This window comes from Bombus bifarius, unplaced genomic scaffold, assembly GCF_011952205.1.
Source record: "Bombus bifarius isolate JDL3187 unplaced genomic scaffold, Bbif_JDL3187 scf7180000008194, whole genome shotgun sequence".
Classification (NCBI taxonomy): Eukaryota; Metazoa; Arthropoda; class Insecta; order Hymenoptera; family Apidae; genus Bombus; species Bombus bifarius.
The window spans coordinates 1,081,709-1,095,239 of record NW_022884502.1 but is presented as its reverse complement, the minus strand read 5'-3'; the positions used below and the strand labels follow the sequence as shown (position 1 = coordinate 1,095,239).

The 13,531-nt window shown below is 34.8% G+C and overlaps 3 protein-coding genes across 4 annotated transcripts in view; 1 reads left to right on the top strand and 2 right to left on the bottom strand.

The window, feature by feature from the left end:
* The first annotated feature begins 313 nt into the window (after nt 1-313).
* Nucleotides 314-1,131, top strand: LOC117209892 (probable small nuclear ribonucleoprotein G). Of its 2 annotated transcripts, none has more exons than XM_033452348.1 (4): nt 314-500; nt 666-688; nt 823-947; nt 1,021-1,131. In XM_033452348.1, exons 1-4 carry the CDS (start codon nt 469-471, stop codon nt 1,069-1,071), a joined length of 231 nt encoding a protein of 76 aa, XP_033308239.1. In that variant the 5' UTR covers nt 314-468; the 3' UTR covers nt 1,072-1,131. The 2 variants fall into 2 exon arrangements, with proteins under 2 accessions (XP_033308239.1, XP_033308240.1); XM_033452349.1 differs by having other exon boundaries at nt 348-500; nt 594-688; nt 1,021-1,089.
* Nucleotides 1,132-2,732: 1,601 nt separating this feature from the next.
* LOC117209917 lies at nt 2,733-5,934 on the bottom strand. The gene is made up of 3 exons (XM_033452379.1): nt 4,840-5,934; nt 3,058-4,765; nt 2,733-2,931 (listed from the first exon to the last, which is right to left on the bottom strand). The coding sequence occupies exons 1-3, from the start codon at nt 4,927-4,929 to the stop codon at nt 2,810-2,812; spliced, it is 1,920 nt and encodes a 639-aa protein (XP_033308270.1). The 5' UTR covers nt 4,930-5,934; the 3' UTR covers nt 2,733-2,809.
* A 776-nt stretch (nt 5,935-6,710) lies between these two features.
* LOC117209915 overlaps nt 6,711-13,531 on the bottom strand; it is a 70,009-nt gene continuing 63,188 nt past the window's right edge. The window contains exon 13 of the mRNA XM_033452378.1: nt 6,711-11,292. Within this exon, the coding sequence (XP_033308269.1) occupies nt 8,652-11,292 (2,641 nt within the window). The 3' untranslated portion in view covers nt 6,711-8,651. The remainder of the gene's footprint in view (nt 11,293-13,531) is intronic.

Genomic DNA, 13,531 nt, shown 5'->3' with positions numbered 1-13,531 from the left:
GAAAAAGAAAAATAAAATTATCGTTCTACAATATGTGCGTACACACGTATTTTCCTTTTTAAAGTAATATGTTTGTCTTGCTAAGTACATTATAGTAATCGATCCAGCTGATTCAGATTCAGGATAGGATTTGTCAAAGCAAAAAATATATTCTATATTCTATATTTCTTTATATTCCAGAATTCATTCACATAAATTTATTTGTACTTCATTTCAACTCTGTAATGTATAATAATTATATATTTATTTAAATTAACGTAACAAAGCATTTAATTGTTCTTTTAAGGTTGGTACCTCAATTCATGTAACCTAAAAACGATGTTAATGTGCATGCATTGGCTATAGTTGGCACGCCGCTGATTTTACTATCATAGTGTGAAGGAAGGCAAAAGTCGGGAAGAAGTACATATCCATAATTGTGAGAGTAATTTATCATTAGTATTCTTTAAAAGAAAAACCAATCTAAAAATGAGTAAGGCGCATCCTCCAGAGCTTAAAAAGTAAGTGTAATATATAAATGTGTAATATATAAATCTCTAAGTAGTTATGTATAAAGGTTATAAAAATTTTAATTTTCCTTCTTAATTTTTAAGATCATTTGAATTTTAGTTCTTGTACATTGTAAATGCAACAAAGCGTGACAAAATTTTATTTTTATTTTTTAGGTACATGGATAAAAGATTATCATGTGAGTATATAAGTATATCTTAAATATTATTGGTAATGCAGTTATGTTTACATGCAGTATTTTGTTATTGGAGTCATAATATCGTATATTATATTTATTCATGTTATTTCTTCAAAATGTATTCTTTTCATTAGTAAAACTCAATGGAGGAAGGCACGTTATTGGAATTTTACGTGGCTTTGATCCGTTTATGAACATGGTTATAGATGAAAGTGTCGAAGAATGCAAAGATGGTACAAAGAACAATATTGGAATGGTGGTAAGTTAGTGAATTCTTTTTGTGGTGACAAATGAATTTCTGTTGAATTAATGAATTCATCTTATCATTTTAGGTAATACGTGGAAATAGTGTAATAATGTTAGAGGCTTTAGACAGGATATGAATTGAAATATTAAAAATATAAAAATGTAATATGTATTCTTAAGGAAATAACTAAATAACTTTTTATATCATACACAATATTAATATCATATTTATTCAGCCTTTGAAATATAATTCTTGATCAGTATTTTCAGTTTGAAAAGACAATTATTTTGAATAAATAGTTTTCATATTAAATAGCGATTTATTCTTTTAAAACCTTTTATATAAATACAATACAACAGACAATTTTTTATGACATATTTTGCTCAGAATATATTTTATTTGATATACCATTTCAGTGATTTTTATGATTTCAAAAATAATTTGCTTATTATCCTTCATTAATAACACCATTTCTTTGCACAATTGTGAAACATTTACATTCTATTTTCACTATTACATTGAATTTTGCACACTGAGTATTATGAATATTAAATGCACATATAATTTTCTTTATTACACTTATATTGAAGTAAAAGTGTTCTGTTTAACTACACAATTGTATTAAAATTGTATTTTTTATTGTCAGTTAAAAATAATAGAACGAATTAATTAAATTAATGTTGTTTATAATCAACGTTTATTTTTCTGAATTAACTGTTTTATTTATATAAGGAACATTAAAATTTTGAAGGCACATGATATTCATTTTTGTTACCAAGGAACTATATCTTTGCAAAATATTTCGTCTATTCTTCTGTTAACATTTACTAAAATCTCAACATAAATTACGAAGCTCAAATTAGCTTCTATAACGATATAAAAATTTTAAATTCTTTCATATTGGTATCCTACTCTAAATACTAAGTTTATTCAATAGCAAGGAAATATTTACGCGTTTAATTTTCTGTTAAAGTTACCATAGTTCTCGTTGAGAAATAGTAAAAGTGAAAAATAATTTAATAAAAAAAAGTATAGATAAATACACATCGTATATTAATTTTAGTCTATGTGAATGAATACTTTCAACTAAACTTATTTGAAAATAAAAGGAACACAACATAACTTATATGTATCTACGTATTAGAAATGGCATTTAACTTTCTTTCCATATAAAATAATCTTACATTTAATAACAAATTTTCTAGTTCTAAAATATACACATCGTTCTTTTCTGTTGAATTATTCTTTTGTGCGTTTTAAGATATGTCTATCATATTTTCGTCCACGTGCATGACCATAGTTTTATTTCAGTGTATAAAAAATTATTATTGTGCTTAAGGTTATATTAAATATGCAATTAAGGACGATACATTTTCAGATAATTTGAAAAGAAGTTATAGTGGAAAGATGGCCATATATCACAGTTTGAAAGATTTCATAATATTACATATATTCTTCATCGACTTTTGTAATCGTTCTCATTTAAAAAATATCAAATTTGATCAGTCATATAATACATTTTTCTATAATATTCATTAAAATATTTAGAATTGTTTTATAAATAAAGTAAATATATTTTTATAAATAAACCAAATATATATCAAGTAATTTTTCTTTCCCGTTTGTCTTATAGAATCTAAGAATATTGCAATAATTTTTTCAGAAATTAAAATAAACTATTACATAAAACATATGTACGTTTGTACAACGTAACATAAAATTTTCTCCTAAAAGATTAACATTTGTTTAACTATAGTATGTAAGCACATTTTATGCATATTTTTACAAATTAACTTACTCGAAATTTATAACAGACGTATTTTTAATCTAGATAATTGTTTCTTTGTTTCAATGAGTTGCTAATCTGGAATGATTTATACTTCATGACGTAGTTCTGTTTTGATATTTTTGACAATATCTTGAGTAGGCATAATAATGTATCCATTTGTTTTATCTTCTTTTTTTACTTCTTGCTGTATGTCAAGGTTGCTTGTCTCTATAACATTAGAAGGAATTTTTACAATATCTGTTTTTATATCCTCATTATACTTTTGTCTGTGATATTTTAAGTGATCAACAAATGCATATACACTACATGTTTACATATAATCTAAATACTTACGTGAATCTTCAGTAATTTGCTGATTACATATACTAGGACTAATGCTTTCACTCTTGTGATCATTGGATATATGTTTCTTCATATCGTATCGATTACTAAATAATCGTTTACATATTTTGCAGGTGAACCGGTTTTCACCTGTATGCATAGCAACATGCATTTTGAAATACCAATCTGTACTGAAGTTTTTAAGACAATAGTCACATTTGAAAACTTTCTTTTTTCGTTTCTTTTTTACTATTTTTTTCTTTTTCCGTGATGCTGTTTTTGAATTAGTTGATAATTCAACTTTTGGCACAAGTGCTAAATGTTGAATAGGTTGAGAATTCGTTATAGTTAATGATGGTGCTGTATCATCTGGCATGATACAAAACTTTGGTATACCCTGTGTTTGGTGCAGTAAGGATGGTTCTGTTATTAAGTTAGTTATAGGTACAACACGTATAGGTGTTAACAATGGTTTAGGCTGAATGGGTGTTGTGACAATTTGTGAGTGTGGCAAGAGTAATTCGTTTATTGGTATTGGATGTGTATTAGCTTGTGTTGTAAATGTAATATAATGACTTTGAGGTAAAGGAATTGTACTGGTTGTTGTTACGAATGACCTAGTTAAGGCTTCTGATACAGCTAATTGTATGGGATTAGATATACTATTTTCATTAGAACACTGTGTTTTGCCAAGGATTATACTTTGTTGTGGTAATACAATTGGTATACTGGATAAAAGTTTTCCAAAAACATTATTTACATTATTTATTTGTGAAGTAGATTGTTTTGTGGACATAGAATTTATAGTAATTGCTGTTGTTGTTGTTGTTGTTATTGTTGGTGGTAGTGGTGGTGGTGGTGGTGGTGGTGGTGGTGGTGGTGGTGGTGGTGGTGGTAGTGGTGATGGTGGTGGTGGTTGTGAAGGAGGTGGTTGTTGTTGCTGTAAGGGAACTGATTTCGGAATAATAATTAATTCTTTGTTATTTTTTAAAGTTTCCATTGCAAGGCTATACCCTGTAATAGGATCTGTATAATCATTTCTGTTCATTTTAGAAGCTTCGATTATTTGAATTTCTCGTTCTCTCATTCTTTCTTTTAATATTTTGGCACTGCTTGTTTCATTATGCCTGTATTCATTTTTCCTTATACAATTCTTGTGATATATACGAGATCTTTGTGTTTGTAACATAATACCACAAATATCACAAGCTATTGATTGATTACATCTATTTAGTCTAATTATAGCTCTGCGACAACGATCATGATCAATGCTTAATGCATCACACATTTTATTTTCACAATGTCTCGAAACAGGTGCATCTATCTCATTTTCCTCTATGTTAATGGCTAACATAGGTGATGATCCATCACGGTCTGCATATTGTTGTACTACCACATCGCATGTAATATTTTCACAAGGTTCACAATGACCACAAGGTTTTCTTTCTCTTGTAACAGGAACTAATGTAATTTCTGATTTACCATGCTTCTTGGAAGGTAAGAAATTCTTATCTTCTATATTATCCTCTTGATTTGTCTGTAAAGGTATTACTGACAACTCTGACTGTTTTGTTCTATTTACATTTGAATCTACATTATGTATTTTGTTTGTTAAAACATTATCGTTGGAGACAGATGTTGCATTTATTTTTGAAGGTATCCTTTTAACAATAATATTTGGTTGATTGAGTAACCTTTTTACTGGATCCGATTGTAACACCTATCGTAAAATAATAAAATGAAAATATAACGTAACAAAAATACACGTAAAAATATCGTAAACGTCAAACTTACATCAGATAGAGTAGCAGTGAAATCTGATGGACACATTCTTGATGTATTTATCGGAGTGCAAATAAGCTTCGGTAGCGAGGCATGGGCCATTTTCACTGTACAAAAATATACAATTTTGCAATCTCCTGTAAAGTACGATTAATTCCTCCCGTCGTGTAACAATTCCGTAAATATTTGAATTACAACATTGCGTCACATACGTGTACACTTTGTTTTGTAACACAGACGCGAAATTCGAAATAAGCTGCCAAACATTAAATGTCGTTACAATTTCATGTGTGAAATGTTATGCGAAATTTTTCTAACATTCGATATAGTTGTTAGGTTATCGGTTCCTCGACAAATCACAATAGCGTACTCTAATATAGAAAGGTACATAATGTTTGGGATAGTACGATAACATTTGGCAACGAAACACTCACAAGTTTTTTAGATTATTGTCACTGACAGCGATCAATAAACGAGTAATTCAACACTCCCGCGACTCATAAATTTATGATCGCGTGAAATCGAATGTTTCATCGTGACACATTGAATATAGAGAAACTTAATTTTTTTTTATATAAAGCCAATCTTGGTGCATATAATAAACATATTTTGCCTGAACGATCACGACAACGAAAAAGACGGTACGTTTAGAGTTTTCCAAGGACAATGATGTTTACAACATTATAATGAAACTTATTGACAAAATTCATTTCTTTGTAAACTACGGGTCTGCACAAACGATTCCTATTGGAGGGAAACGATACAAGGGGAAGATGCCTCTCACTCGAGATACTTTGATTTTTTGACATTTATATCTTTTTTTATGTCCATTATCTATTATCTGCTTTACGCAAATAAAAACCGAAAGTTCATTTGACAATATATAATTATTTAACTCCTTTATCTTTCATTTTTAATTGATCGAAAGATTTGAATTTTATTTGCGCCATTAATAATAGAAGCATATTGCTCCGTACCCTTCGCATTAAAGTAAATAATAAATAGCGACATAAAACTCACTATTATCCATTCAGTGTTTCTATTTATGAATGAATACGAAATACAAACAGAATTAGATAAAAAATAGTAAATCTTTTATATCGAAAATTCTCTAGCCCATGTTATAGCGCTTGTAGGCATACACAGGTTGTGCGATTTTATTATTATAGTATAATCACCTACCTCTTTATTGGTCCGTCGTTAATGACAGATAAAACGCATGCATGGAATAAAGAATTTATTGTAACGTTACTATGCATTAGGAAATGTACAAGTTATGAGACAACGTTTAAGTAGTTACGATAAACGTACATCTTGGCCCTTTAACACGTGGAACGTAACTTATCTTTGGTATTAAACGGATAATGCAACGATGTTTGTTAACTCTAGCTGCAGGTCATCTTTAGTAAACAATATCGTTTAACAAATCTAAACGTTGTATGTAAAAAAAGGAAACGTACGCCTAAATATGATAATCTTATCTATCAGTTATGGCCAAGTTTCTGTCGAGGGGCGTTATTTTCTATTTTACAGTCGTATGCCGTGCAAAACGTCTGATTGTCTTTACACTGGATCCATACATACGACATCATTGCGTGGAAAGAAAAAGAGAAGCGATAAACGACTACAAACGATGCTCGAACGAATAATAGTCATCGAAAAGCTTTATTGAACTTAAGTTGCGGTCCCTAAAATGCTTTAATTAATACATCGAGGCGACTGTACATAGGAACTGTATAAATTAAAACATCGCAAGCGACGTACAAGCGAACAACCTTATACACGAGAAACGTACATAGCGAAAGATAGCTTTGTTGAAATAATAAATGCACAAACACGCTACAACCATGTCGTTCAATAAAACCTTTTCTTCCGTCGTTTTATTTTTTTTTTTTTTTTTTTTTTTTGGTTCTTCTTTATACAGGAGAACGTTTTTACGCTTTACAGCAGATCGAACGAGACACCGTGAAGAAGCTAAATGCTGAAGTCGCATGTATGCGTTTAAAGATAGTTCGCGAATTATAACTTAGCGAGCACGAAGGTACATTGTACAAAATGTTACTTATATCTATTACATTATAAACATATTTACATCGATCAGTCAAATAAATATTTCCTCTTAGTCTTTGCGTATTTAACGATGCTAGGTAATTAGCGATCGAACAGCAACGTCCGAATTTCTTAGTATCTTACTAGAATATGCAAAGAATTCGTGCGAAAGTAAAAGAACAATCGTAGTGACGGTGATGCATTGAACGAAATATCTCTACCATTGTACTCTAATGTACTTTTTTATCGTAGAAGAAATTCTGCCTCGTTTTCGAACACGGCGTTGAAACCCTAGCAGACACTATCGTTTAAGCTCTCTTAGCTAAATCGCGCCTAAATTTTGATTCGCATTAGAATCTCGAAGGTACGATCGCATTCGCGAAAACGGACTTTAACGACGACGCTTAGTTAGTCTTTGGAAAGAGCTACTGTTCCATAGAGTTTCTTCTTCTTTTTCTTTTTTTTCTTTTTTTTTTTTATCTTTCTTGGATATGGTTTTCCTTTCGAAACTAATCTTTGTCCCCTTGAAAATTTCTTATATTCTCGAAGTTTCACAATGTTTTCTTTCTCTTCGCGTGAGACGATATTATAAAATGATAGATTTGGTCGCATCTATAATCTGCTACTTATAATAATGTACGATACGATGTTTCTGTATTACCTCTCGTTACATGTATATCACAGAGTTCAATATAATTTCTTACGCGTTCCTTTTGCGGCATCGAGCGAAACTTTTGAAAATAATTGTTGCTTATTCTGTTCATTTCGTTTTACAAAATGCTCTTAAGATAAATATCCTCGACGATCGTTAATGTTTCGCGTACATCCGAATATTACGATATAATGGATAATTTCTACAAAAAATATTAGAATTTTTAAGTAACTACTATTTACAGCGATAATATTGCGTCGCGCGTCTCGCGGCCGGTACAACCTAATTTCAGTATTCTGACAGTAAATACAAGTTAGCGTGGCTTTCGATCAACCAATTCTTTCATTCGGTTTCCCGAACGAACAGTTGATCATTGTACTATTACGACTCCACTTCTTCGTGGCTGGTCATTTAAATAAGATAATATCGTAGAAATATTTGAACAGAAGTATTCATAAGTTTTCATCCAATGATCGATAGACTAGAATGTTTTAAATAAATCCTACATACTTCTTTTTGATGATTGGCCACCTATTCGTCCATCCGAGCTGTCTTGCACAATTAAACCATTAGTGAAATTTTACAAGCTACAAGTTACAAGTTGCCACTACCAATAAATACGTTTGAATAATATTAACAAGTTGCTAATGGAACGAATGACATTTTCCAAATAAATCTGACAAGTCAAAGATCACACGGGAAAACATGATAAGCCTGTTATGACATCACTTGGTGGTATTTTAACACGACTTAGAAAGACCATATATCATTATATATTGTCTCTTAAAGGTAGCGAAAAAAACCGACAAGTTTTGTACAAAATCAACCGGATAACTAATGTAATGACAAATAATATTTTTAACGTATTCCAGAATCGACACATACAATCTCTAAATGAAAAAAGACAGTTTAGGTAATATAGGATTAGTCGTGATAACATACAGATTTCCTATAGATTTATCATGTTTGTTCTCTGTAGTCTTCAATTGCAAAATATCTGATTATCTTATTCGACGGAGAATTATAAAACGATACAAGATAAGTTTACATCCTATAACGTGTGACTTGTCAATTTACTAATATTATTAGTCGGTATATTACTGTGCAAGTGTGCGCTGATCGCTTATTTCTTAACACCCGAAGTTTCAGTCTTGCCGACTGTACGTTGTGTTTTATGTACATTGGGTATCGTTCTTGGCGCGTTAACGTTCTTATTTGCCTCGAACTTCTGTTGAAGGGAGGCCACATTCGATTTACTGCTCGCTGCTCTTTGCACCGGGTTCGTCTTCGCCCCTGAATCTTTCGTCTCCGTCTTTTGACTCGGCTTCGATTGCGCGCTTTTAGTAGCCGATTCCTTAGCGGATAACGATTTAGTCACGCTCGTGTTACCAGTTGGAGACTTCTTTTTCTCCGCGAGACTAGTTCCTTTGGACGCAATGTTCAATGGCTTAATCGGGGTGGCGGGTGCTTTCGTAGTACTGCCTCGTGACAATGTCGGCGTTTTCTGAACGTTTTTCGACTGAAAGTTAAGCTTTGCATTGTTTCCAACAACGTCCGGCGACTTTGTACTGATTTGATTAGAATTTGAACAGCTCGACACTAAGTCCGGACTGTTAAACTTTCCCCCGTTATCTTTAGGACTACAAGGCACAGTTTTCAGAGATAATCTATTAACGTTCGTGTGAGAATCCTGCTTCTCTAGGCTACCGTTTGGCTGATTCGCATTGCCACCCTTCGTATCCGAATTTTGCCCGGTTGAGTCCACGCTCGCATTCGAACCCTGCTTCTTTAAACTACTGTCAGAATACTGTTTAGACTTGGACGCGGTGTCCAGAGCTTGTCTGGCGCCGGAGTTCGCGTCCTTCGTGATCGAACCTTTCGCGATGTTCGGCGGAGTCTTCGTTCTTCCAAGAGGCGGTTTCAACGGCTCTTTGCTGTCGTTCGTCCCTTCGTCGCTTTTCGAGTGAGTAACAGTTCGTTGAGTCGGTCGACTCTTCATCGACGTGATCGGTTTTCGAGGCCCCGCGTCCTCTGCCGTGCTTTTCATTCCCAGTTCCTTCGATATCTCGTCGTTTAGATTCGGATTCGCTAGATTCAGCGACAACAGTTTCCCTTTGTTGGACTTGTTGGCGTCGGCAATTTTCTCGGGCTCCTGTTGCGGCACGTTCAACGCTGATGGATTCAGGTAACCCGAGCTCGTCGTGGAACTGGACGAGTTAAATTTTCCAGACGCGGAATTGGAATAAATGCTGCCCGGCGATTTGTAGTGACTCGAGTTCATGTAAGTGCCAAGAGAATTGTTGTAACCCAAGTCCTCGGTATTTTTCGACGCAGCCTCGTTCTCTTGCGCTTTTCTGGCTAAAGTAGCGGTGGAATATATGGAATCAAAGTTTCTGTTCGATATCTCCGACACGATCTCCGATAACAGGCCCATCGTTTCCAATCCGCCGGAATTGGCCGTGGGATCGACGCGTTTCGGTAATTTGTATTCGTTGTCGATCTGCTTCTCCGATTCCATGTTCTTCCTGCTCTTCTCGGGCAGAGTCTCCTCTATGACCGCGTATATATTGTCGTTGGTGGGTGACTCTTCTGTTATTTTGGTCAGCGACGACTCGCTGACGAGGTTCATGCAATCGTCGTACGCGTTGTCCACGACCTTCTGCGGGTTCTTCACTTGCGGTGTCTGATATCCAGGCAGTCCAGGGATCTTCCCACTTTCGTTCATTTTGTCCATCGTTGTAGGAATAGGAGGTCCCGGTGGAGGAGCCGTAGGCCTTGTGCTCGCAGGGATGCTGGTGGGTCTTTTAACCGGTGTCGTCTGTCGCATCGATCCGAACGTCTGAATCGCAGGTCTCGGAGTGATCTTGCTGTCTCTCATGGACTGGGCGCGCAACACGACGTTCTTTTTCTCTGCATCGGCCGCGGGGATCACAGGAATCGCTGGTGTAGGAATTTCGATCTCTTTCTGAGGGATGGGATTGGAAATCTCCAAGTTTCTCAAAATTTCTTTATCTATCACTTTGTTCGCTTTATGATGGTGTATTCTGGGCAGAGAATTCGTTGTCTTCTCGTCCTTCTGTGACATCTGCAGGCTACCTTTCATGATCCCAGAATTGGGTCGAAGCATCGAGGCGATTCTATTTAAAGTGCTGCCCTTCTCTGGCTTCTTTTCAGCCTCCGGCACCAGTAAATTGGTCAAAGGTGTACTGCTTGGTCTCTGTGGCTTTTGAACGTCAGCGGAGATCGGCGGAGCCGGCGCTGGTCTCGTTGGACCGTCTATAGTAGACTTGTTAGAAATTTTAGGAGCCACTAGCTCCACCGATGTGCACGTAGTCGCAGCCAATACCGGGCTGCTGATCAGAGGACGAGCTGTACATCCTGGATTCAGTGGAGGCAGAATTGGCGCGGTTGACTGCACCTCGTTGAAACTGGTTGTGGAACTGAGCAGCGAACTGCGCGCTGGATTGCACTTGGGAACTGTCTTGATGTTAGTCTTAATAGCTACAGTTGGAATCGTGGGCGGAGGAGGTGCTGGCTTAGTCGGCTCGGGGCTCTTCGGTTGATTTTTTATCGGCGTGATCGTGAAACCTTTGAACTGGCCGAACAAATTATTGTTGTAACGCTCGTCGGTATCCGCTTTCGGCAACAAACTCGCGCACGCTGGATCCTGACTGAGACTAGAATCGATCGTTTCGATGTTACGAGGCAAGGGACTGGAACGATCGATCGTTTTGATGGACAGTCCGTTGTGGCCACGATCGGTCCTGAAATTTTAAGCACAATCGTAAGCTGGAGGGAATCGAGGTGTTTAAAGCACATGCTACAGCAACCAAACCAAGGTTCCGATTTCTTAGAAATTTCGTAGCCTGATCGCGGAACGATGCAATCAACACATGCAGCTTTAGAGAAGGAAACAAACTCGTGCGCAACAAACGCAGTCATTCGGATCCAGAGATCTTTCGAACGCATGCAAAACCGCGAGAAAGTTGCAGGGAAAGTTAGTCAAAGATTAAAGTGTTAGTAGCAAGCCCTCTGGAGGAAGGAAATTCTTGATTACATAAGAAAATTCTGTAGATTTTGTATGAAACACTACGTTTATTCAATAAACTTATACAATTGATCCGTTTCAAGTATGAGCAATTTCGATACGAGGACGACGAGGGAAGAGTATTTCAAGTCATACTTTCTGCTTTTTACAGGAGAGCCATTTTTTAAGATTCGTTGCATTCTCCAATCAACCCACAGCCTATCTTTTGTCTTCGTTTTTCCATTAGATATGCGTTCGTCTTTAAATTTAATATATTGTTTAGATATGCTCTCGAATTTCTTTTTTTTCTTTTCTTTTTACAAACTTTCCTATATTTATTACCTCGTCTTAAAAGTCTTATGTCTTTACATTCGACAGATGTTTCATCTCAGTTATATGCATCACGTTCAAATATTATCTTTCAGTTGTCAAGCGACATGAAAATCAGAAAGTCAACGAAAAACAGCTTCTCGTGTTTTCCCCGTGTGATTTTTATTTTTAGCATATTGCGAAATATACCTGAATGATTCGAATGATTTTTAAAAAAAGTGATCAAACGTCGAGCTCCGTTATATGTAAGTTATTCAATCGGGAGTCATTATGAATGTTGAGTCACCCCGTTAATACTGATTTATCGACTCCATTGTAAGCGAGCCGTTCAGTAATCTTAAAATGCAAAAGCCATCGAAGAGAAACTCACACATGCTCATGCTCGTATAACATTCATTTTCTATGCATGCTCTAAATCACGGTTCTCAACTTTTCCCTGGAACGTGTTTTTTTTTCCATTCGTCGAGGTATTAATCGAATAAATAATTAGGCCAACGACCAGCCATAGATCCTCTTATTCACGTTGATCGAGTCAGTAGAGAGCCGTTTTCGTTCTATTTTATTATCACCCAGTTTTTGGTAATACTACCACATGACGTAATATGCGTCCTTTAAATGCATTTACATATAATAGTTGAAAATTATATTACGTCATATATACTTCTATTTATTAACTTATGTATATATCATTGCTTGAGCATGAAACAACGATAGTAAGCGAAGATCACAGAAAAGAAGAACACGATAAGTATACTTTTCTGATTCTCTGATTTCTACGTTACCTTGTGATAATGAATAATTGAAAATGAAATCAATCTTATTAGCTTCAAACGTACGTGTACGTGCAAGGAATATCTTAAAATAACTGTGAAACTGACCAAAAGTTTTATGAAAATCAGACACCTAATTAGTCAGGCAAGTAATATTTTAAATATTTTAATGTCTTTGATATTTGAATAGTATAAGGAGCAGTATTATCCAAATTTTGAAGAGTACGAAAAAACCGCATGGAAAAATGTCTAATTGGAAAACCAAAGGAAGAGATAATTTGGTATTGTTTGACGACATTCTTGACTTATCGTGTTCTTCCTCTATAGTCTCCAAATGAATAAATAAATCACTTACACGCGAAATATCTATTCGCTTCGATATTTACGTTACAAATAAAAAAATTATATCCTTTCGTTCGACTATATTATTTATAAAAATATAATTGGAATAACGTTTAAAAGGTGCACAGCAAACGTGCTACGGCAGGACTTTCTCTTACGAGTTGCGCGGTGCCCGGAGTTTTGACAAATTAAATACATGAATCCTTAAAGGAAGAAGCTCTGCGAGTAGAATAGAGTATTCGTTGTTCGTCACAACAGAACTGTTACAACATAAAAATCACAGCGTACTTCTTAAAGTCGTTTTGACAACGATAAGAATTAAATTGCATTAACCGCCACCGCTATTCTCAACCCTGTACTGCATAATGCAAAGGTCATAGCTTTTATGAGAAAATTTTGCTGCGACCTTCGCACTAAAAAATATATTCTATACTATGCGTGGATATAGTAAAGTGGGGAAAAACAAAAAAAGGAAATAAAGGGATATATCTACGTAATAAGGTTTAAGAAAATTTGAAAGAAGATTTTCAACGG